Source organism: Rutidosis leptorrhynchoides, chromosome 6, assembly GCF_046630445.1.
Source record: "Rutidosis leptorrhynchoides isolate AG116_Rl617_1_P2 chromosome 6, CSIRO_AGI_Rlap_v1, whole genome shotgun sequence".
Lineage (NCBI taxonomy): Eukaryota > Viridiplantae > Streptophyta > Magnoliopsida > Asterales > Asteraceae > Rutidosis > Rutidosis leptorrhynchoides.
In genome coordinates, this window is record NC_092338.1 from 111,482,522 (window position 1) to 111,506,993 (window position 24,472).

General features: G+C 35.0%; 2 protein-coding genes across 2 annotated transcripts; one reads left to right on the forward strand and one right to left on the reverse strand.

Annotated features, from left to right (window-relative positions):
* The first annotated feature begins 4,581 nt into the window (after positions 1-4,581).
* Positions 4,582-11,257, forward strand: LOC139855810 (AUGMIN subunit 1-like). Its single transcript, XM_071845053.1, has 6 exons — positions 4,582-4,920; positions 6,273-6,405; positions 6,499-6,633; positions 6,965-7,088; positions 10,318-10,455; positions 11,138-11,257. The coding sequence occupies exons 1-6, from the start codon at positions 4,644-4,646 to the stop codon at positions 11,249-11,251; spliced, it is 921 nt and encodes a 306-aa protein (XP_071701154.1). The 5' UTR covers positions 4,582-4,643; the 3' UTR covers positions 11,252-11,257.
* A 912-nt stretch (positions 11,258-12,169) lies between these two features.
* On the reverse strand, positions 12,170-21,459 carry LOC139855882 (mitochondrial fission 1 protein A-like). The gene is made up of 5 exons (XM_071845123.1): positions 21,304-21,459; positions 14,881-15,019; positions 13,846-13,967; positions 12,337-12,400; positions 12,170-12,255 (listed from the first exon to the last, which is right to left on the reverse strand). Exons 1-5 carry the CDS (start codon positions 21,382-21,384, stop codon positions 12,170-12,172), a joined length of 492 nt encoding a protein of 163 aa, XP_071701224.1. The 5' UTR covers positions 21,385-21,459.
* Positions 21,460-24,472: the final 3,013 nt, after the last annotated feature.

Sequence of the window (24,472 nt, forward strand, 5' to 3'; positions counted from 1 at the left end):
AAATAATTGAAGATACTTTTGTTTTGGACAAAATTAACCTTTTTACCCGGTAAATTGTAATATATTTAAAAGAAAGATGGATCTACACGATGAATCAATTCCATCATTAAAAGGAAGTAAAGTCTTCCGAAAAAGACACGCGCTTCTTGATTTAGGTCAAGAAGTTGTCGTCCAGACCAGCTGTAGGTTGACGAAAAATCTAGAAAAGTCATCTCTAAAATCAGCAGGAAATCTACGGACCTCAGCATCAAACAGGGTCGCCAAGTGGTCAGACTTATCCTAACCATGAGAGGATCTGTCTCGTAAAATGGGGAGGGCGCCGTGCAAATTAGCTTGATAAGACTAATGAATCAGACCCCCAGAAAGGATAATCTCCTTAAAGATCAAAAATCAGCTTTTAAGACTGATATTACTCAATCCCTGAGATTGACCTTAAAGATTGAGAATTCAAACTCATGGAATTCGATGATATCTAAACTCGAGCTTGAACGAGAAAATATTTTAATCAAAATTACAAACCGATTTGTTTTCTGAAAACCCATTTTCAATGCGTTCATTACCATTGAACGTAAAATCCTAGGAATTCACCAGGAATTCATTAGGTCACCTGAACCAAATCGGGTGTCAACCGTAAGAACGGTGGTTGCATAGCATGGTCGAAGACGAGACCTTGTGCCAGACCAAAAAATTATAGGGTGATCTTTACTATTGCTCCTACAAAGGATAGTAATTGCACCCGGCACGATATAGACCATAATTAAAAGCATGTCACGAGACATTGTCTTAACAGTTGCTTGTTCAACGCTTTTCTTTATAACCGGACGGTAGTTTACCGAAAGGTAATATACGGAACAAGTATACTGGACGTGTTGCTTTCCTAATACAAGGTTAGCAAGTGGGTGACACAAAACCGCAAGTTTTGAGCTAAAATTTTCAAATCTGAAACCCACCAAACCCACAAAAACAATTTGCAAACACCGGTGAAGGGTTATTCCGGAAAACTTATCTAGGGTAAAAGCTAGATTTAATTTTCGAAAGATCAAATGTTTTCATAAAGATCCAATTTCCTTAAGGATCTAAATTTTCATAGTCATGTGGGACTGTAAACCACATTGTTACTACCATTGTTCATACTGCCGTATAAAAATCACTGATGTACAAAGTGTGAAGAATAAAGAAGTGATTCTAGTATTTTTATTTCAAGACTATATTGCTTGAGGACAAGCAACGCTCAAGTGTGGGAATATTTGATAATGCTAAAAATGAACATATATTTCATAGCATTATCCCTCAAGAAAGACAAGCTTTTAGTTGCAATTGTTCTATTTACAAGTGATATTCGTTTAAATAATAAAAGGTGAAGACAAAAGGCAGATTCGACGAATTAAAGACGCAAACGACCAAAAAGCTAAAAAGTACAAAGTACAATCAAAGAGGTTCAAATTATTAATAAGAAACGTCTCAAAAATACAAGAGTACGAGCCGCAAAACGCAAAGTTCAAATTATTAAATCGTACAAAAGGACGTTTGAAAATCCGGAACCGAGACATGAACCAACTTTCAACGTACGACGCAACGGACCAAAAATTACAAGTCAACTATGCACAAGAATATAATATAATATATAATTAAATATATATATTATTATATAATATATATTTACGCAGCCCACGCTTTGGATCATAATGTGAGCTGTATTTCAGACCTCCGCACTCGCGGAGTTTAGAAGAGCAAAAGCTCCGCACTCGCGGAGCTGCACAGTAAATTGTGGGCCTATAAAAGCCATCGAATTCTGCACTTCACACACACATCTTTTTCTTTTCCTTACTCTATCTCTCAATATATATATTTATATTTATAATTTATAATTTTAATTTAATTTTAATAATAAGGGTATGTTAGAGAATGTTTTAAGTTTGTAAGTCGAAATTCTGTCCGTGTAACGCTACGCTATTATTAATCATTGTAAGTTATGTTCAACCTTTTTAAATTAATGTCTCGTAGCTAAGTTATTATTATGCTTATTTAATGCCGAAGTAATCGTGATGTTGGGCTAAATATTAAAATTGAGTAATTGGGCTTTGGACCATAATTGGGGTTTGGATAAAAGAACGACACTTGTGGAAATTAGACTATGGGCTATTAATGGGTTTTATATTAACTTAACGATACCTCGTTAATTTAATATAAATGTTATAATTTGACGTATCTATAAATAATCACATACGCTTAATCGGGTACGGTGGACTGGATATCTACAAATAACAATAATTGTTCATTTTACCGGACACGGAACTGGATTAATAGTTAATGGACTAGTTGAAACTGGGGTGGATTACATTCAAGGGTAATTGGTGTAATTGTTAACAAAGTAATAAAACCTTGGATTACACGCAGTCGATAACCTGGTGTATTCATTAAACAAAGTATTAAGACCTTGTTACAATTCGAATCCCCAATTAGTTGGAATATTTGACTTCGGGGTATAAGGATAATTTGACGAAGACTCTCGCACTTTATATTTATGACTGATGGACTATTATGGATAAAACCGTATGGACATATCAAATAATTCAGGACAAAGGACAATTAACCCATGGTACTAAACTAAAAAAAACATGTCGAACATCATGATTACGGAAGTTTAAATAAGCATAATTCCTTTATTTCATATTTAATTGCACTTTTAATTATCACACTTTAATTTATTGTCATTTTAATTATCGTACTTTTTAATTATCGCAATTTTATTTACCGTCATTTTATTCATCGCACTTTAATTTATCGCACTTTAATTATTGTCATTTACTTTACGCTTTAAATTAAGTTATATTTATTTTTAATATTTTACATTAGGTTTTAACTGCGACTAAAGTTTTAAAATCGACAAACCTGTCATTAAACGGTAAAAACCCCCTTTTATAATAATAATAATACTTTTTATTTATATATATATATATTTATATATATATATATATATATATATATATATATATATATATATACAAATATAGTTTTTAAAAATATAGCGTTAAACTTGGCTAGTTCTCTGTGGACGAACCGGACTTACTAAAAACTACACTACTGTACGATTAGGTACACTGCATATAAGTGTTGTAGCAAGGTTTAGGTATATCCACTCTATAAATAAATAAATAACTTTTGTAAAATTATATCGTATTTAATAGTATTTTCTAGTAAAATATTATAGTATTTAGTACCCCTTCGCTTTAACATCATTGATGTTTCGCCATTTTGATGACAATTGGTCGTCACCTCGTACGAAAAAAACATTTGGAAAAAAATTATACCTAACTCAACGTTCTTTTTTTTGTGCTTTCTTTTGGAACGATCTTGTGTTTCCGAAACCGTTTCGATCGGAGTTTCCGGCACCGTTTCTTGATAAATCGGAGTCATCGTTGATTGAAAATTGCGAAATTGTTGGGCTTCTTCATAGCGCCGCTGTTGTTCCAAGAAAATTTGATGTTGTTGTTCGGGTGTCAAGATTCGGAATTGAGGCGCAATCAATGGAACTTGTTGATAGTTGTTTGGGTTTGATGAACCTCCTCCCGTATAACTATCGTACCAATCGGGTAGAGTATTTGGTCTTTGATTTTGGTGTGACATTTTTTTTGGAGAAAAAGTTGAAAAAAAGAAGAAGATTGAATAGAGGAAGGAGATGAAGATAGAAGAGAAGATGGAAAAGAGATGAAGATAGAAGAGATGATGAAGATGGAAGAAATAAATAGGTTTTAATTAAATTTATTTTCGGAATAAAAAAAAAAGAAATTCAAACGGATATATATCCATTAAATTCTCCAGCCACCCAGCTCGTGACACGCGTTCCTGACGAGATTCTTCCCAGACGTCAAATAGTCTACTGACGCCCCCACGCCTCAGATTCTGACGCCGCGTTAGAGGCGTCAGATTGTGCCAGATCGTCTGACACGTTTAGATCTGACGCCGCGTTAGATTTAGACTTAAGGACGACGCCGATAATTTCAGTAGAAGTTCAAGTTCAAAAACAACCAGAGTAATTTATTTATTTATATACATACTAATAGACAAAACACTGTTTCACTATTCATCAATAGTAACCAGGAGTATTTTCGTCATTTCTTTTTTTTTGGTCTCCAACGATAAAAGAAGCAACTTTCGTAAAAGAACCAACCCTTCAATGTTACCAAAAGATGTCGAAAAAAATTCTTTTTTACAAAAAAATCAACTACCTTTTTTTTCCTCAACGATAAAAGAGGCAACTTTCATAAAAGAAACAACCCTTCAATGCTACCAAAAGATGTCGAAAAACAGTCTTTTTTACAAGATAGATCAACTAACTTTAAAAAAAAATGCTAAAAGAAGCAACTTCACAAAAGGAACAACCCTTCAATGTTAGATGTCGAAAAAGATTCTTTTTTACAAAATAGATCTAAGACTTTTTTTTTAACTCGTATTTAAAACGAAGCCCCGGCGCGAAGCTAGACTCCTTCTTTCTTATAATATTTATGAGTGTCTTTTGGCCGGCCTAAAATGGAATCCCTCCCAGTTACCTATCATACGATAAATAATTTATCAATTTAAATTCAAATCAAAATCACCAAACCTAAATTATACGGAGTATTTTCTAATCCAATCTACCGGAAATGAGCGCCACACCTGATCTATCACCAAACGAATCATCATTATTATCAAAATCAAGCAGTAGTGGATCTTTCGATACAAACCGAATTGGTGAAGTTAAATCATGGTTGTCTTCTCAATTCGATGCTGCTGGTAAAGATCATGTTCCTGATTTTGAATACACACCTCGCAACGTCTCTCATTTACATAATTTAGCCACAATTTCTCAAGCCAAAACACAAGCTGCTTCTATCATTGCCAATGATTTTCGACTAAAAGCCTCCGAATATCGCTCTCAAGGTTGTTACTTTATCGCATTTTTACATCTGTTTCTGTGATTTATGCTCTACATTATTTGTTAATCTACTTAATGCTTGTGCTTTTAGGTCAAAGATTTAATTTTGATAAGTAGGTCACTTCCTATCATTTAGATTTAGATTTAGATATTTCTGTAACATAATTTAGGATTCAAATATTTTCACCAGAGGTCTCATACTAAAACATCACTGGCATCACATGTTAGTGTGGACCCGGAAAGGGTTGGAAAAGGTTACGGGATAACCCGATAAGTCTGCGTATATAAGAGGGTCCCAACCATGACAAGCTTCCTCACCTGGACTAGCCGCCACATCGAAGCCACGTCAGCACTTCCTCACCAAGACTAACCCAGGACTAAACACTTCAAACCATAACATATTTCATCAAATAAATTTTGGGCCCACTATATTATTTAATTAAAGAAGTTACATGCATCAAAGCTAATAGTTCAAGTAATTATCAACATACACTCTGTCCTCAAATGTGTGGAAAAATGGCAGATTGCAGGGCGAGGGGTGAGGGCTAATCTAGGGCTAATAGGTGCCATCGGTGCCCTCATGAGGGCTATCCAGGGCTTGAGCAGGGCGTAAACCGTTGGGACAACTCTTAAGAATAAATATACTCGTCCAACCGGTAACCTGAACCGGGAAAACCTCATTCGTTTACTGTTTGTAACATAAGTTAGGCAAGAAGGATCCTTTGAAGAACAACAATATTGGGCTGCCATTGATATTTTTGAAATAAAGTGATTAAAGTTAGATGGATGTGATTATTGTTTATAAGTATGTGATTGATAAATAATGTCTATCTGAGTTTCTATGTGAGAAAACTGTGAAAGTACAATCTCATTCTTATTTTTTATGTTTGAACTTCACAAAGAAAACAATAATTGCTACATTACAGTTTATAAAGGAAATACTAGAAGTTGATAATGCTGGTGATAGAAAGAAGTTGTTACACAGCCTACAAAGCTTTTTCTGTCCACTGTCCTCACCCCCGAAAAAAACTCCCTTACAAAGTTTAGGATTTTTGTAATGACAACCCTTAGTCGTTAAGGTGCAAAAGACACTCGTACTTACACTATCCGCCATGTAAAAATCAAAGTTAACCGTTTTGTACAACACATTAATGCTCCTTAACGACTCTAAGGGCTGCCATTATAAAAATCCTAATGTTTATTACAAAATCAAGTGAAGTGGTAACAAAATGAGCTCCACAGTCAAACCTAACGTTAATGCACGTTTCTCTTTCCTTCCTAGGATATTTTTGGCATGTAAATTTAGTTTTTGAGATATCATGAATCATTTTTCTTTTTCTTCTGAATTCTTGTGTAGCTGCAAGGATTAGAGAGATATTAGAGAATGTGGGGTTAGCACAAGAAGGTTTGCCGGCGAATGTTGTTTCGTCATCACAAGTTTTGGCTAACGTGGCGAATTTGTTGAATATTAGGGACACTGAGCTGAGTAGGTGAGTGATATGTGCTTGTTATTTTTTGTTTGTTCATATTTATGCTTATGTACATTTGATTATTGGAGTCTTTATCTTGAGAGATGTATGTAGTTTTCTTGTGGCTATGGGGGATGTTTCGCTACGAAAGACGGGAGTAGAGGATAAGAGGGCTAAAGTGCAGAAGGAATCTAAGATTCTTCTCGATTACACTCGGAAGGCCATAGCAAGATTGACTTATTTAAAAAGGTAAATATCAACTTCACTATCGGGATCCGAATGTTAGTTATTAAAAATTGTTTATCCAATTCACATATATTTTTTATCCGTATCATAAAGATATAGAATCTGAATCGGTTTTTGCAAACCACTCAAAACTTGTTGGAGCAAATTCAACTTGTGGCAATCTCTCTTTGAAATCACATCCAATTCAAAACACCCCTTAAATGTTAAGGTTATTATATAATGATAGTATGTTAATTACTTATCTATTGAATAAAAGTATTGTAGAATATATAAAGAAAACAGTATTGGAAACATATTGTTATCATTTGAGCTCTAATCAACACTGTTTTGATAGAACACTGTCACAATTGGAAGATGATGTAGCTCCTTGTGAGTCACAAATGGACAGCTGGAAAACAAACTTGTCAATCATGATTTCGAAAGAGAGACAGTATCTTCAACAGTACTCCAATTACAAGGTAAACTTTCAGTTGTTTTGCTTTGTAAGAAACCGTCTATATTGTTTTTTTTTCTTAGTATGCTGGGAACAGAGATACAGACTCAATATGATATTGCATAATCTATGCATGGTTTACAAAGTGTATTCATTCTGGAAGGAACATATGTAGCTTGCCAGACGAGATAGTTACTAAATAAGCCTAATTCTCTTTTTGAAGAGATAGATTACTTAGATATAATAACTAATAATACTCCTGAAGTAAAATCAACATCGTACCATTTTCAAACAATCGCTTAATTTTTGGAATTTGGAACATTCTTCAGATTAAAAGGAAAAGAGAAAAATACATTGCCATTATAATACTAATCCTTCTTTGTTAATTATGTTAGGTATATTGCAGCCTTTTGTTAGATGCTTACCTTTACTGTTCATATAATTCCATTCCGGTCCATCGGCCCAATTTCATATTCTGTTTATTTTTGTTTTAACGCTATTCACGCTTCTTGATCATCATATTCTTCGTTTCTCTACGTGCACATGCATGCATTTAGATGCGTATGTTTTTTTCTTAATAAAGGAAAATATTCTTCCACTCAGTTGTAAAAGGATTTGTTTCATTGACTCATCTTGGTAATGCTGTCCTAAGTTTTTATTTGTTTAAAGGGCAAATTACAAAAAAAGGCAACATATTTTACCCATTTTCCTATTTTGGGTAATCTATTTTATTTTGACACAAAAAAGGGAGTCAGTTTTCCAAAGTTAATCAAAAAGAGGTGTCTTGTTAACTTTCTCCGTTAAACGCCAACGTGGCAGTCCACGTCCAAGGTTTAAAAAAACGGAAACGCGCCTTGAGGCGTTTTCCCTTTGTGAGGCGAGGCGTATGCCTCGAGGCGAACCGAGGCGTACGTTCGAGGCGGAGTTAAAAAAATACATAGAAAATTATAAGTTCATTACAAGTTTCAATCGTTTCAAAATATAAGTTCATTACATCAATAAATACTCATAAAAAACACAAAACAAAGATTATAATCAAGCTCAAATAACATAAGGATAATCATCATCATCATCCGAGTCATCATGATCTTCCACATTCAAATTCACTTCGTCATCATCCTCATCAATCAAATTAAGTTGAACTACCAACTTCCTAAATCCTAATGAATATTGTGTTATTTAAGTACGACGTATTTATTTATTTATATATATACTTTAAATAATGAGAAAAAGGAAAGGAAGGATAACACATTTGAAAAGCATGTGGCTGATGGCAAGGACACGTATACATCTATTTTCATCAATCGATGAGTTCTGTCTTCTGGAGGCCAACAGATGAGTTTTGGAGGCCAAAAGCACTTTACTAAAACATAAAAGCTGCCGCCCTAGTTTCCCTCCACACCAATTTTCCCTCCAATTTTAATAAAACATAAAAAAGCACTTTAATAAAACATAAATAAGCCGCCAATCGATGATTTTTGCCGCCACACCAATTTTCCCTCCAATTTTCATTGAGGCGTACGTTTTTTACTAACATGTGAGGCGCAGCAAAAGCTAACCGCCTCTACTTTTGAGGCGTACGTTTTTTATTGCTCTTTGAGGCGGACGTTCCAGAACGGAAAAATTGAAAATCGCATAGAGTCGCGCCTCGAGGCGATTGAGGCATACGTTTTTTTAAACTATGTCCACGTCATCTATTTTTTGCCACTTCATTTCTTACCTGTACGAGAGCTGCATTCCACGTCATCAGTTTTCAGTTTAATTTTCTTAATTGACCAGCAAAAGTCAAACGTGTTGGTATGTTGAAAGCAAAATAATACTCCGTATAAAAGGTTTGAATAAATATATCAGATTAGAACATATGAAATCGCCTATATATTAAAGATTAATCATTATCAGTAGCAAAACCCTTCTTATAATGAAGATGGAAAGAAGAAGTAAGAGTGATGATTGGAAGTCTGTAAGTTTGAACACCAGTCACCAGAATCTGCTCCGGCGTAAAGATGAAAACACCACCATCAAATCAATTTTAAAGGCATGACACTAGATCTGAATTAACGAACATATCTGAATCGTAGATGGTTGGTGACTTCCGGAAATCGTTTTTTCCAGCGAAACCAGATCTGAAGATTCCGGCTTCAGAGCGGAACAGCTTCGTCCAATCCGCTTTAGATCTGATGAATCGATGATGTCGTCGGTTCAATCAATCGCCAGAATACGAATCGATGATAATGAAGATGGATAATCAATCGTTTGCTTGTAACTTACATCAAATTTGTTGTTTGTAATAAAAGTATTTTGGTGAATTTATTTCTATGATGATGGTTATGAAACAAGTGACGATGATGATGATGTTATGAAACCATCGATGATATTTTTCTCTCCGTATATTATTAAGCTTATGGTTATGAACTTATGATTATGATAAAATACAGATAATACATGACGTGGAAAAAATAGATGACGTGGACTGCCACGTTAGCGTTTAACGGAGAAAGTTAACAAGACTCCTCTTTTTGATTAACTTTGGAAAACTGACTCCTTTTTTAGTGGCAAAATTAAATAGATTACCTAAAATAGGAAAATTGGTAAAATATGTTACCTTTTTTTGTAATTTGCCCTTGTTTAAATGCATGTTTTGAATCGTTTGCATACACGAAAAGTGGACATTATGATCCTGTGAACATTATGATTTTCACATGATCATGTACAATTCTCACATGTTTGATCCTGTGAACCCATTGCCTTTATCAAATCGGAACATGTTTATAATACATATTAGATTATTGTTAGGAAATATGTTAAGTTTATTACTCAAGCCCCCCGAGCGCGAGGCTTGGTACCTTCTGGTCACACTCCCTTTTTGAACGATTTATAATATATAATACTTTGTATTAGGTTTTATTATTCATTATGGATATTATGTTATATAGGTTTTATTAATATTAGAAAAATATCATTAGAATCTTTGTATATTAAGGATAACTTAGGGAGAAAGTTAGAATTATCTTCATGTAGGGCTTTATTATTGTAATTACATCATGTCGAATATCAAGTGATGATTGAATATCTTCGAATGTTAGTTTACTTCTCGAAGTAACCGTGGGAGAGTTGATCCATCTCTCGAATATCGATTATCTATCTTATTTATTTTTTGTTAGTTGTATCACGATGCGAGCACTTGGTTCGTATCAGTAAACTATTTTTTTACTGACAAATAAAAATAATTAATAGACCACACTACTTTGTAACAGGCAATGCTTAATCGCGTGGGCTACTCTCCGGAGATCAGTCATGGAATGTTGGTGGAAATGGCAGAGCATAGGAAAGATTTAGAGAAGAAGACAAAGCCTATTCTTGATACTTTGAGAAGCTATCAGGACCTTCCCCCTGTAAGTCATCTTCTTGCTGTTACTCCATTTGTTCTATAAATAGATATATTGTATCTTTTTAAAATATAAATCGATTATATAGATGATATATGTGGATTTCTTTGGTTAAAAATATAGTTTGATTTGATTGTAAATTTCTCTATAATATTCTGAAGGTTGAAGGTTTAATTATAAGCTGATTTGCAATAACTTTGTTAGTTTTTAGAATGATAGATATGGGTACAAATGTAATTTTAGTTATCTAGCTCCCATCATCTGCCCAATTTGCCAGCTTTAATACCTACTGGTTGAGTGAATAGTAAGCATAAATTGGCTCTTTTCATGGGAGAGGTTAAAAAGAAAAAGAAAAACTGATAGTGACTAGAATAATAAATCTTAGGTGTGAAAGTTCTCTTTTTTGATAATTGGCCGGAACTTTGTAGGGATTAGTCGGTAATTTGGGATTGATAGGATTGGACTTTGCATACGTCTAAATAAATTTCAAAATTATATGTAAACATGAAGAAGACTATAAACACAAACAAACTAAACATTAACATGCTGACCAACTTTGACGGATTTTAACCGACTTTGACCAACTAAATTTGATTTTGGCCCGTTGAATGGCGTTAACTGATTAATAAGATGGATTTTAAGGTGAAGGTAATAGCTGTGTTTGAAATTTGAGCAACTTTGGTTGCAGGACAAAGCTCTGGCTGCACTTGCAATTGAGGACAAGAAAAGACAATATAATGCCGCTGAGAAGTATCTTGAAGATGTATTGCAATCAGCGCTTGCTACCTCAGATGATGTATAGGAAACGCTTATATTACGTTTTAGATGGTTAATCGTATTGTGTATGTAGTTGCTGTCATGAATTTACACTTATGTAAAACAATATTTTTTTGTAAGATAATATATTTAAACTTCCTCTCTTCAGGGGCTTTGTTTTTGAAGTCTTGATCTTGTTTGTGATAATTTGATGAAAACAAGATACCTGGGTTGAATTGATGTTTGCAATCAGAACATAAAGCCCTTTTTGTTGTAATAGGACATAAATAGAAATATGTGCACACAAGTTAGCACACACTATTCTACTTGAATTTAACGTAAAGTTTTCACCGTTCATAATATTTGGTAAGGGAGGGTATTTTTACTCGGTGTACATGGCCTAATCGTGTTATTCTGTGACCGAATCTTACCTTTTACCGACCACCAAAAGATATGTTTATAACAAGGTTTGAACATGAAGCCTCGTATGAGGATATCAGGACCTCAAACACTATTCAACTTGTATCGTTTTCCCACAATGTAAGAATTCAGATATCTAAGTTGAACTCAAATAACACCACCAATAACCTAAACCAATTATTTCTATCAGAAGGTTGACTTTAGAAGTCAACATTCTAGTATAAGAATACATTCGTGTCCAAAATCAGTGACATCACAAATTCACAATGTCTAGTTCAGATACGAATACGCGTATTCTAAAGCTGAAATGATAAAATCTGAACCTCTCCATAAGGAATAATATGTACTGCATTATTGTAAAACATGGTAATAAAACATTCTATCATGCAACAAAAACTAATCAAATCCATGAAAACTGAAAATGGTCTATGCTTTGTTAAACAGGGGCTGGGTTAAAACTAAGGGACTGCATAACTATAAAGGATGTCACCACACAAGTCCTTAAAAGGGGTGATGTTATTGTTGATGTAGTCACGACTGTCATTTAATTCTTTCGGATCAATGCAGCAGCAATCCCACCAGCTATAAGTCCAACAGCAGTAGCAGTAATGCCAATTCCAATCACACCATCTGCATCATAAAATGATGAATGTTCATAATAAAAAAATGTTGACTTCATGAAACTGATGTTCGTAAGAAGCAGAATAATACCTTTAGTTACGCGTTCTTCAATCGCTTTCTTGAGTGACAAAGCTTGCCTCCAATCTGGCATAATCTACAATTGCACTAATTAATTAGTCACAAAAATTCTTGTAGTTGGTATTCTAAAATGTTTTAAGAAAAATTGAAATCCACAAGCACAAAGGACATGAGCATATACGAAATAAATGTGAAGATAAAGTAAACGGGGTCTAAATGATAATAAGTAATAAATACATCATCTTCATATTATTTAGAGGAATATTTTAACTTCATCTTGTATGCCATTATCATCACTGTGTCGATAACCATTATCACCATCCATATTCACTAAATACAGTGCACAGCCAAATGGTGCCAAAAAAAGCAGGATAATAATGTAAACCACTAAAATAAATAAATACAAGAGGTATATATTTCAAGTTTAATCGGATCATTTCACAAGTAGAAAATCAGGTTTGTAAACCTACCGATCTAACCAATCAACTTAGATCATCAGGCCAAACGTTAGGTGATGAAGCTTTGAGACCGACCGTATTTTGAAGAGCGATTTCATTAATTTGGTCTAGCGTATGAGTTACTTAGGTTTGGTTCTGAACAGGACATCCTATAGTGGATGCAAGTTAAATGCTTCTATGATGTATCATGGGCCACAAAATATCAGCAAATATTTTTGTTTCACCTTAAAACTCTGATTTATAAGTTTTTAATAGTTACATGATCAACGAGATACATAACTTATCACTTTCCCTTCTATTATCATTATTAGAAACAAGATAGAACTACCCACAAACAATATGGCGGCAATATACAAGGTACAATGACAGGTAAGCAATTTCTTTTTCGGTACAACAATAGTAAAACATTTCATTCGTGGTAAGTTGAAAAAGTATCATGCTAAACTGTCCTAGTGACAAACGTAGTGATAAAAAAATAACATTTCATTCTGTACGAGTTAGAATGCTGAAGTTGATGAAACCTCATTGTTTGTGTCGATAACTAAAAGAGTTATTTATAATTATAAAATTCAAACAGAAAGAGCAACAAATTCACCTTTTCTTTTCGACTGAGAATGTACGTGTGTGTGTCAACTCACCTTACAAATTAAATGAACAAACTTGTTCTGTTCTGTGACCCTTGTCACAAACTGGTCTTAACCAAACCATTAGATAACTCTAAACACTTAATAAAAATATATACACATATAATCACAAATATAAACCTAAGGGCAAAAAGGTCATCTTACGTCTAGCCCAGGTTTCAGTCAGTTACAAATCAGTTTTTTCTAATAAAAATGAAAAGACAGTTTCAGTGTGCAAAAATTCTCTGTGATTGATCTACAACATAATCAGTTTCATTGAAACATATGAAGATTTATCTTAGTGATATCAGATAGAAAAGATGAAATGACTTCCTAAGAATAATGAAAACATTGCGACTAAAAACTAAGTAAATGAGAGAACAAAAGAATATAAAAAGGTAGTAAGACACCATGATATAAAAACATGATAAAGAAGAAACCTGTAAACATTGTTCCAGAAGCATCCTACTCTTTGAGAAGTCACCGCTGCGGTAGTATCCAACAGCCAGTAGATAAAGTTTCTCTCTTTTTTGCAATGGGCTGTTGGTGTTCACTAATGAAGCTGCGCGCACAATTTTTAGTTAGTCTTTAGAATTGAATTTACATGTTAAGATTTATATCCAATGCGGATGCTCAAACTTCTATTTAAAAAATGCAAGATCTGCTTGATGGACTGAGAAACTTAAAATGAACAAGAATCTTGATTGAGAACACTGTTTATATATCAACAGGTACACAAATTAAACATGTAGCACGGACTCGATACAAGATGTTAAATCAAGTAAATTCAAGGTCTCAAAAGTTATGGTCAATAAAATCGCATTGCAGATCTCCACATATTATTGTTCATTTGTCATTTTATCATTAAGTACGAAAAAAAATTCGAAATCGGATGTGTATTGTAAATTAAGAGAAACATATTTATTATTTTTTAAATAGCTGGTGTTAGATTGTCAAATGCTTGATATGCTTTTGAGGATTTTTCTAAACAATGATCATCATTTTAATGTAATCATTTTTCCAATGTATACGTTTATAAGATCATTATCACTAATTGATACTGCCACATAGACACATCAATGAAAGTCATTAAAGTTATAGAAGTTGATATCAATTGGTTGCTTTTTATTCCATCTCTTCAGGGATAGCTTTTTTTTTTTGCTAAACCATTTTCATGTATTCAGTAAATAAAAACTTAAATGATTAGAAAAGGTGATCTGTACACTCTGAATGTAGCAGTAAGCAGAGAGACTGTATCTCAAACAGTATTGTATTCTAGAACAATGTGAGATATATAATGTCAAAGTATATAGGCTTGATCATGTAGTATTGAAAAGGGTCAAATTGCAATTGCCAGCCACATAAAGGAGGTCAAAGTTGAATCAATCTCAGACTAGGAGAATATAAAAGAATGCAAGTACAATGAAAAGTGAAGTTACAACATTACTATATACACCAATCTATATCTATATTACCTTCAAGCATAGCTATTCCCCGTTGCACATCGTCTGGTTGCCTAGAATGAACCAATGCCCAAGATAAGCGCATGATGCTCTCGCTCTTTGCCTCATCTGAGGCATCATTTGAAGCCTCAGCAACTTCTTTCTCACAACCCTAATATATTATAAAAGTGACATTGACTTGATAGTTGATACAGATAGCACAAAACAATAATCAAATGCATCTTTTAGTGTCAGTTTTCTTGCAATTTCAAATGTCACTTTACAAGAAGATAACAATATTACATTAATCGATAACAAATACTTTAATATAATAGCTACCAAGTACTTAGAAAAGCCGCATTTACATATCAACTTAAATTTTTTACATAATGCTTAAAAATTCCCTAAGGTAAAGGGATAAAGACGAGTGACATAACACATAAGGAATTAAGATGCGTGTAAATGTATGTTTTATTTCAAGGTTGGAAGATATCGTACAACTTTTATTTTAATATATAAATAAACAACCATAATACGAAAAATTCACCGAATGGCATACATAATAAGTAATAACATATATAAATAGCCATTTTTGAAGATTTCCAGCCTACAATCTAGAAGCCCACCTTCTAGATATTCAAAGTAGGCAACCTTGACAACTCATATGGAAGTAGCAAAGTTGATGACGATGACGGCCGCCAACCTTCTCTGTTCACACCATTCCACCGCCATAGAATTTTTACTATAAATAGAGGTGCAAACCTCAGTTGTAAATCATCCTAAATCACTCAGAGAAGTGTAATCACAACCTAGAGAGTGTGTGTGAGTTTGGGAGTTTTTTTATAAGAGTTTTGTAATACTCTGTAAATCTATTCTTGTGAGTAATAGAGTTGTTTTTCTCTCAAATTTATATCTTCCAACGTCCAGGCGATCCCCTCTTCCTAACAAGTGATATCAAGAGCTTGGTTAGAGACGTTGTTTGAGTTTTTGGGTCTTCTGAAGTTTTCTCAAAATTCAATTTTTAGTGTACCATTGGATTCGTCTCGTCGAACCGAGTCCAACGCAAAAAACGGCGACTTAAACGGAGTTATAACAAGCCCAGAAAACGCGGTCAAAGTTTGGTCAACTCGCCGGAATCTCGCCGGAGAAGACGACCGGTGCCTGAATTTTCGCTGGAGAAGACGATCACTGTAGCAATTCAATGTAGCAGCTTGCGGTACTGTAGCAAGTCACTGTAGCAGTACTGTAGCAATTCTGAAATTTTACAATTTGGTCCTTGAAATTTTCAGAATTTCATTTTTGGTCCCTGAAGTTTATAAAAATTATAATTTTGCCCCGTAAGTGGAATTTAAGCCGCGAAGTGTCTATTCCACCATTTTCAACCGTTCCGGACGTAACGGTGATCTCTGTTTTCTACAATTCAACCCCGTTTGTGTTAAAAAAATTATTTGTAAGGTGATAATGTCCACAGAAGAGTCAACATCATCTTCCGGAGCTATGATTATGCTCACAGCCACAAACTACACGCTATGGAAACCTCGGATGGAAGATCTCCTCAGCTGAAAGGATTTGTTCGATCCTATTGAATTGAAGGGTATAAACCCTGATTCTGCCAAAGAGAAAGAGTGGAAGAAATCAAACCGAAAAACTATTGGTCAGATCCGTCAATGGATTGATCATAGTGTCTTCCACCATGTTGCACAAGAGACAGACGCATATGTCCTCTGGAAAAAGTTGGAGGACATGTATCATGCCAAGACTGCTCGGAATAAAGCCCTGCTGATGAGGCGTTTAGTCAACATGAAGCTCAAAAGTGGAACTTCAGTTGCCGAGCATACCAGTGAGTTCCAGAGCTTGGTCAACCAGTTATCTTCTGTAGAGATGCCGCTTGGCGATGAAGTTCAGGCGCTACTGCTACTTAGTTCCCTTCCCGATAGTTGGGAAACGCTGGTAGTAACACTCAACAACTCAGCCCCGAATGGCAAACTTACCATGTCAATGGTCAAGGATGCCCTATTCAGTGAAGAGGCAAGGAGAAAGGACATGGGCACAGATCAGACCCATGCCTTTGTCACAGAGAATCGGGGGAGACAGCGAATGAGTAGCAAAAATAAATGTAGAGGCAGAAGCAAGAGCAGGGGCAGGTCAGCTGATGGCAGAAAACCAACATATAAATGCCATCATTGTGGATTAGAGGGACATATGAAGAAGAACTGCTATAGATTGAAAGAGGAACAAGGTCAAAGCAGTTCACAGCCGAAGAATAAGGGTGGAGAAACATTAGTGACTATCTCTGGTGATGTAGCTTATTGTTCAACCCATGATGAGACATGCCTTCACGTCTCACGAGAAGAAACAGAATGGGTGGTAGATACTGCAGCTTCCTACCACGTGACTCCATACAAGGAATACTTCACAACATACAAAGCTGGTGACTTTGGAGTTGTGAAGATGTGAAATTCCAGTTCCGCTGAGATTGTCGGAATTGGAAATGTCAGGATAAAGACAAGTTCCGGGAGCACAATCACTTTGAAGGATGTCCGCCATGTGCCAGATCTTCGGCTGAATTTACTTTCTAGGATAGCTCTCGACAAACAGGGCTATGATAGTCATTTCAGTAAAGGCACATGGAAATTGTCAAGAGGCGCTATGATAGTCGCTCGAGGACACATTTGTGGCACACTGTACAAGACTCATGTGAAGATCTGCACAGACAGTATTAATGTTGCAGAAAAGGAGGCTTCACAAAATTTATGGCACCAGAGACTCGGTCACATGAGTGAGAAAGGGTTGTCTACCCTAATAAAGAAGGAGCTTATCAATGTAGACAAGGATGCTGCACTAGATCCTTGCAATCATTGTCTGTTTGGTAAGCAGCATAGAGTCTCGTTTAATTCCTCTTCAACGAAAAAATCAGAGTTACTCAGTCTGGTACACTCTGATGTTTGCGGTCCCTTGGAGGTTGAATCAATTGGCGGCAATCGATACTTTCTGACGTTTATCGATGATACTTCTCGAAAGGTGTGGGTATATTTCTTACGGACGAAGGACCAGGTGTTCGATTACTTCAAACAGTTCCATGTCATGGTAGAACGTGAGACAGGAAAGAAGTTAAAGTGTCTTCGATCCGACAACGGCGGTGAATACTCTTCCAGGCAGTTCGATGCCTATTGCAGATCATATGGCATCCGACATGAGAAGACGGTCCCACGTACCCCTCAACATAATGGTATAGCAGAAAGAATGAACCGAACAATCATGGAACGTGTTCGGAGCATGCTCAGTATGGCTAAGCTGCCAAAGCCATTCTGGAGAGAAGCAGTCAGAGCCGCTTGTTATTTGATCAACCAATCTCCATCAGTACCACTGAATTTTGAAGTTCCGGAGAAACTTTGGTCTGGAAAGGATCCATCATACTCTCACTTAAGAGTATTTGGATGTTTGGCGTACGCACATGTATCCAAGGAGCTCAGGCAGAAGCTGGATGCAAGGACCACTCCATGCATATTCATAGGCTATGGAGATGAAGAATTTGGATACAGATTATGGGATCCAAAGGAGAAAAAGGTGATCAGAAGTAGGGACGTGGTGTTCCATGAAAGCCAGACAATAGAAGATATTGAAAAGCCCACAATATCTCAGAAGTCAAATGTTGCTGCTCAGGTGCCAGAGGCAACAACGGAATCATTCATGAGAAATGAATTTTCAGTGCAAGAAGAAATGACAGAAGTAGAAGATAATGAGGAAAATGACGGTGCTGAGTAGGGGGAGCCACAACCCCATCTGCCAGACGTTCCAGCACCATCACAAGGTCAAGATGATGGTGGATCTCCTCAGAATGTTCCAGAAGTTCGTAGATCTGAACGAGGTCGGATTCCATCGAGTAGATATCCAGAATCCGAGTACCTTCTACTTACTAAAGATGGAGAACCGGAGAGTTTTCATGAAGCAGTAACTCATAAGGATAAAGAAAAATGGTTGCTCGCAATGCAGGATGAGATGGATTCTCTGCAGAAAAATCAAACTTATGAGATTGTAGAACTTCCACGCGGGAAGAAGGCACTGAAAAATAAATGGGTGTTCAAGCTGAAAAAGGATGGTAGTGGAAAAGTGGTGAAATACAAAGCACGACTTGTAGTCAAAGGATTCCAACAGAAGAAAGGGATTGATTTTGACGAGATATTTTCACCAGTAGTCAAGATGACTTCAATTAGAGTCATACTTGGATTGGTCGCAAGTATGAACTTGGAGCTTGAACAGATGGATGTAAAGACAGCTTTTCTTCATGGAGATTTACATGAAGAAATTTACATGGAGCAGCCAGAAGGTTTTGAGGTTTCAGGAGATAACCTCGTATGCAAGCTGAAGAAAAGTTTGTACGGTTTAAAGCAGGCACCTAGGCAGTGGTACAAGAAGTTTGACTCGTGCATGGTGAGTCACGGGTACAAGAAAACTGCAGCAGATGAGTGTGTCTACATTCAGAAGTTTTCTGAAGGAGATTTCGTTGCTCTTCTACTTTATGTAGACGATATTTTGATCGTAGGGAAATACGCAACGAAGATCAACCAGCTGAAGAAGGAACTCTCTAAGTCTTTTGACATGAAAGACTTAGGACAGGCTCAACAGATTTTGGGAATGCAGATAACCCGAGACAGGAAGAATAAAAGGTTATGGCTATCTCAGGAGAAGTATATTGAACGAGTGCTTTCACGTTTCAATATGAACAATGCCAAACCTGTTAGCATTCCATTAGCTAACCATTTCAAGTTAAGCAAGAGTTCTTGTCCCTCATCCAAGGAAGAGATCGGGGAGATGTCGTCAGTACCATATTCTTCAGCAGTTGGAAGTTTGATGTATGCGATGGTGTGTACAAGGCCCGATATTGCTCATGCAGTGGGAACGGTGAGTCGTTTTCTCTCGAACCCCGGGAAAGAGCATTGAGAGGCGGTAAAATGGATTCTCAGATATCTTAAAGGTACAAAGAATCTATGTCTTTGTTACGGGGGAGCTGATCCAATCTTGGAAGGCTATACAGATGCGGATATGGCCGGAGATCCTGATAGTAGGAAATCTACTTCAGGATTCATTTACACTTTTGCAGGGGGAGCTGTTTCATGGCAGTCAAGACTACAGAGGTGTGTTGCATTATCCACAACTGAAGCAGAGTATATTGCTGTCGCAGAAGCTGGAAAAGAAATGTTGTGGTTAAAGCGTTATCTTCAAGAATTTGGAATCAAGCAAAAGGAGTACAAGGTATATTGTGACAGTCAAAGTGCTATAGATTTGAGCAAGAACTCCATGTACCATTCTCGTACAAAACATATTGATATTCGCTATCATTGGATACGCGAGGTAATTGATCGACAACTGTTGAGACTAGTGAAGATCCATACAAAGGAGAATCCTGCGGATATGTTAACAAAGGTGGTGACTCGAGAGAAGTTGGAGTTATGCAGAGACATAACTGGAATGTTCGTGGATTCGGCTGGAGGGGGAGAATTGAAGATTTCCAGCCTACAATCTAGAAGCCCACCTTCTAGATATTCAAAGTAGGCAACCTTGACAACTCATATGGAAGTAGCAAAGTTGATGACGATGACGGCCGCCAACCTTCTCTGTTCACACCATTCCACCGCCATAGAATTTTTACTATAAATAGAGGTGCAAACCTCAATTGTAAATCATCCTAAATCACTCAGAGAAGTGTAATCACAACCTAGAGAGTGTGTGTGAGTTTGAGAGTTTTTTTGTAAGAGTTTTGTAATACTCTGTAAATCTATTCTTGTGAGTAATAGAGTTGTTTTTCTCTCAAATTTATATATCTCCCAACGTCCAGGCGATCCCCTCTTCCTAACAATTTTAATATATTCAAAACCTCTTTAACCAAGCAGCATACATTCCTGCTGAAGAATAAAATGACACAACTTGTTCATGAAGACTTCAAGTGCTTAACCATTAAAAAAATATAGCTTAAAAACATCTTCCAAAATCATTAATTTGTGCTTAAATGCTAACATAACTTCGATAAACTTAACCTCAGATGTAGCTATTTGATACTACTTCAACACAGATATTTTTATGACTAGATAGGAAACGTTAATATCAGAACATATTCACATTGTTTAAACCCTAACTAGCATGATGTCATTCAATTAGCATCCATTAACAAATGTGAACATACACGTGAGCCCTAAACACACGCAATCACATGTAGGCATACTAATCAAAGCTAATAAGATTAGAGCATTTGAAAAAATGAAATTTACTCCAATATTTAGATCATTGTAACGTGTAAACAATGTTAGGGATACCGTACAACCTAATATAATAAAGATATATGTATATGTATATGTATGTATATACGAGGCAATTAATAGAAATTAACAGGCACGGTGGCAGAGAAAATGAAATCAATAAATAAATGAAGTAATGGTAGGAAAGCAAATGAGTGAGTACCGCAAGGATCTCACGAGAGCACCATGGGAGCTGATCTCCGCCGGAGAAGAAGGAACTGACCGATTCCAAGAAATTGTTCATCCTTTGCACCTTATTTTTTTATGATTATTATGAAATGAATAACGGAAACAAATTAAAAGACAATTGGGAACTCTATATAGATGCAGGTTTGCATTGACGTGTATATAATTTCCAAAATATGTACGGGAATTAAAATTTCCTTTTCTTTAATTTTAAAAAAGAAAAGAAAGGATAAAAAGGATATTTTTTTTTTTTTTTTTTTTTTTTGGCATTAGTAGATCATTTATTTCAATGACCCTCATCATTTGCACGTATCACACGCGTTTGAGCGAAAACCCAAACCCGATCGACGGTACCCGAGAACACATCCATTCGGGCAGTGTTCCAGGGTAGAGGTCCGTGAACGAATCCGGTAAAACCACCCTATTGGGTCAATATATACCACCATTATTGATGTTCAATTGTTTTAAAGAAAAATCATGTTATTCGTAATGATCGAACTCATGACCTCTCCCTATCACATGACATAAAGTACAAGGTCAAAAAAGATTTTACTAATGGATCTTGTTGTTAACAGTAACGTAAAGGATTTTACTAATGGATCTTGTTGTTAACAGTAACGTTTTTGACTTGCGGTTATCAAATAGTACAATACCAGTTGCATGACTCGTGGAATTATGGGTTTATAGAAGAATAATTATTTAATGATATATTATAATGGGGGATGATTATCACACACTGTTTTTTGATCCTCACACACCCTTTTACCCTATTATTAGGGAGTAGTTCAAGTAAATTGGTGTGTGAGGATCAAAAAACAGTGTGTGAGAATCATCCCCCTATTATAATTGACTAATATTATTTAACAAAAATGTGAATTTTATAAAAATGTAAATGTATATCTACATCTACATAAAAGTGTAATTCATAAAAGTGTAATTTAAGGTTGTTAGATGGTGGAGATAACATGTAAATAGTTAGTAAAATTGTAAGCAAAATAGTAAACAACAATGTTTTAGCAAAATAGTGAAAACGACAATAATAACATAGTCTCAAAATACCAAAGCTTAACATAGAAAATATAAAACAATCTTTCAAATTTATAACTTCTCATAATCAGCGCATATTCTTCTTTGTAGATGAAAGATCATCACTTCTTGCGTTGAGCGAATGGAAACTTATACATAGATTTCAAAAACACACAATGTGTGCATGTAGGAGGCTACGTTTATTGTGTAAACAACTGCAATGGAATTTTTCAAAGTACTTAAATTAAGGTATTTAAGAGTATCAAAAATAGTGAATATACATTTACTAAATATCAATAGAGGGATTATTAATACATGTTTCAAGCTCTCCAAACACATGATTTTCTTTTAAATCCATATGATTTTCTTTTAAATCTTTTGTCAGGCTATTTAGCTTCACTTTATATAATCTAGATAAGATATCCGATTTTTCATCGGCCCTAATATTCTTAAATTTTAAGAAATAGAGAATTCCAGACCAATTTTAATTGCACTTAACTGTTATAAGCAATTGTGGATATTCAAAACTGGTAACAATGAACCTTGGATGAAAGATTACTTGCACATTGGGGGAGCTGAAGCAGTACTAATTCTCAAGACTTTTTGCTCCGTTGGTCCTTAAGTTATACACGATATTGCAATCCGAGTCCCTCAAGTTTTTAATTGGATTTTCAAGTCCTTTTAATTGCATAATTTGGCAATCCGCGTCCCTCCATCTACCTGCCGTCTAAATTGGCCGTTAACCTTTGACATGTGACATGCATGTGAGGGTAATCATCTTTTTTACTCTTTTCTTCAACTTTTTTGTTCTGTTAATCCTTCGTTTATACACAAAAATGCAATTCGAGTCCCTCAAGTTTTTAATTCGAATTTTTTTATCTATTTCTTTCATACACTTCATCCCCTTCCTTTACAATTAATTATTCATGAATCCATATATCATTCACATAATTATATTTAACATCCAAATATCCCTCACTTCAGATGATCAAATCTAAGCAATTGCATCAATTTAAATTTTAAATAAGTGCCAAAACAAAAACGCATTTGTTGAAACATAAAAAAAAAAAAATTAATCATAACCAAGAAATTGGATCAGAAACCCATTTGTTCACTTCGATGATCAGATTCAAGAAATTGGATCAGAAACTCTTTTGTTCATACTTGTCTACTCATCTTTATCATTTAAACCTCATGTGTAAACCAAATAAAAAAAATAAACTCAAATAATAATTATCAACCTTGAACGATGTAATCAAATCATAAATGAAATCATGAAAGCTTGATATCAACCCAAAATACCAGGCGCGCAAAATACCACTCTTTTTGCACCAGGTTTCAAGTTTTACGAACCCCAATTTGGTCCAGTAATGGGTCGTTCCAATTTTGATTTCATCTTGTTTTTAAATTTTTATTTATATATTTATAAAGTAGATAAATAAAACTAAAAAATACGGATTATATAAAATTAAAGAAAAGTAAATATAATTATATTATAAGAACTTTTAAAGTAAATATAATTATAATTTTATTATAAATTATAAATTAAAAGGATTTTTTGGGCCAGTAGTCCCTCGTTTTTAATGACTTGAGGGATCAGTGTAGCTAAACATTTTAAAAACGAGGGACCAACAGAGCAAAAAATGCTGAAATAAAATAATAAGACGAAAAGCCCATCACGTGTTAATCACGTGATGACACTTAACGGCCAATTTAGACGGCAAATGACTCGAAAATCTAATTAAAAACTTGAGGAACTCGGATTTCAATTTCGTGTATAACTTAAGGACCAATAGAGCAAAAAAGTCAATTCTTAAACTAAAAAATTCTTTGAAATCAATAACTTCAGGCGAATCAGGATCAATAAATAGTTTTGTACCATATAAAGCATTGCGGTTAAGAGACTGTCTTGTAAATGTGTAACAAACAAACACGAATATGTGATATGTAGAAATAATATTGGATGTGTTTATAACTAAAAAGAATTTATTTATAAGATTTTTTTGAGAATACCTTTCAAGTAATATTGAATAAGCACAACATCATCTTCTTGATTGTTTCCAGCTACATAATTTTGCATCTGTTGTGCAAATTCATCACACAAGGTGCATTTTTACTTC

Excerpts from the sequence above, each read along its gene's own strand:
- LOC139855810 (XM_071845053.1), top strand. The coding sequence starts at position 4,644 with ATGAGCGCCACACCTGATCTATCACCAAACGAATCATCATTATTATCA. Across the intron at positions 7,089-10,317 it reads AACAGTACTCCAATTACAAG|GCAATGCTTAATCGCGTGGG; the intron begins GTAAACTTTCAG and ends ACTTTGTAACAG. Across the intron at positions 10,456-11,137 it reads GCTATCAGGACCTTCCCCCT|GACAAAGCTCTGGCTGCACT; the intron begins GTAAGTCATCTT and ends CTTTGGTTGCAG.
- LOC139855882 (XM_071845123.1), bottom strand. The coding sequence starts at position 21,384 with ATGAACAATTTCTTGGAATCGGTCAGTTCCTTCTTCTCCGGCGGAGAT. Across the intron at positions 12,401-13,845 it reads TTCTGGAACAATGTTTACAG|ATTATGCCAGATTGGAGGCA; the intron begins GTTTCTTCTTTA and ends GTGCAATTGTAG. Across the intron at positions 12,256-12,336 it reads TGAAGAACGCGTAACTAAAG|ATGGTGTGATTGGAATTGGC; the intron begins GTATTATTCTGC and ends TTTATGATGCAG.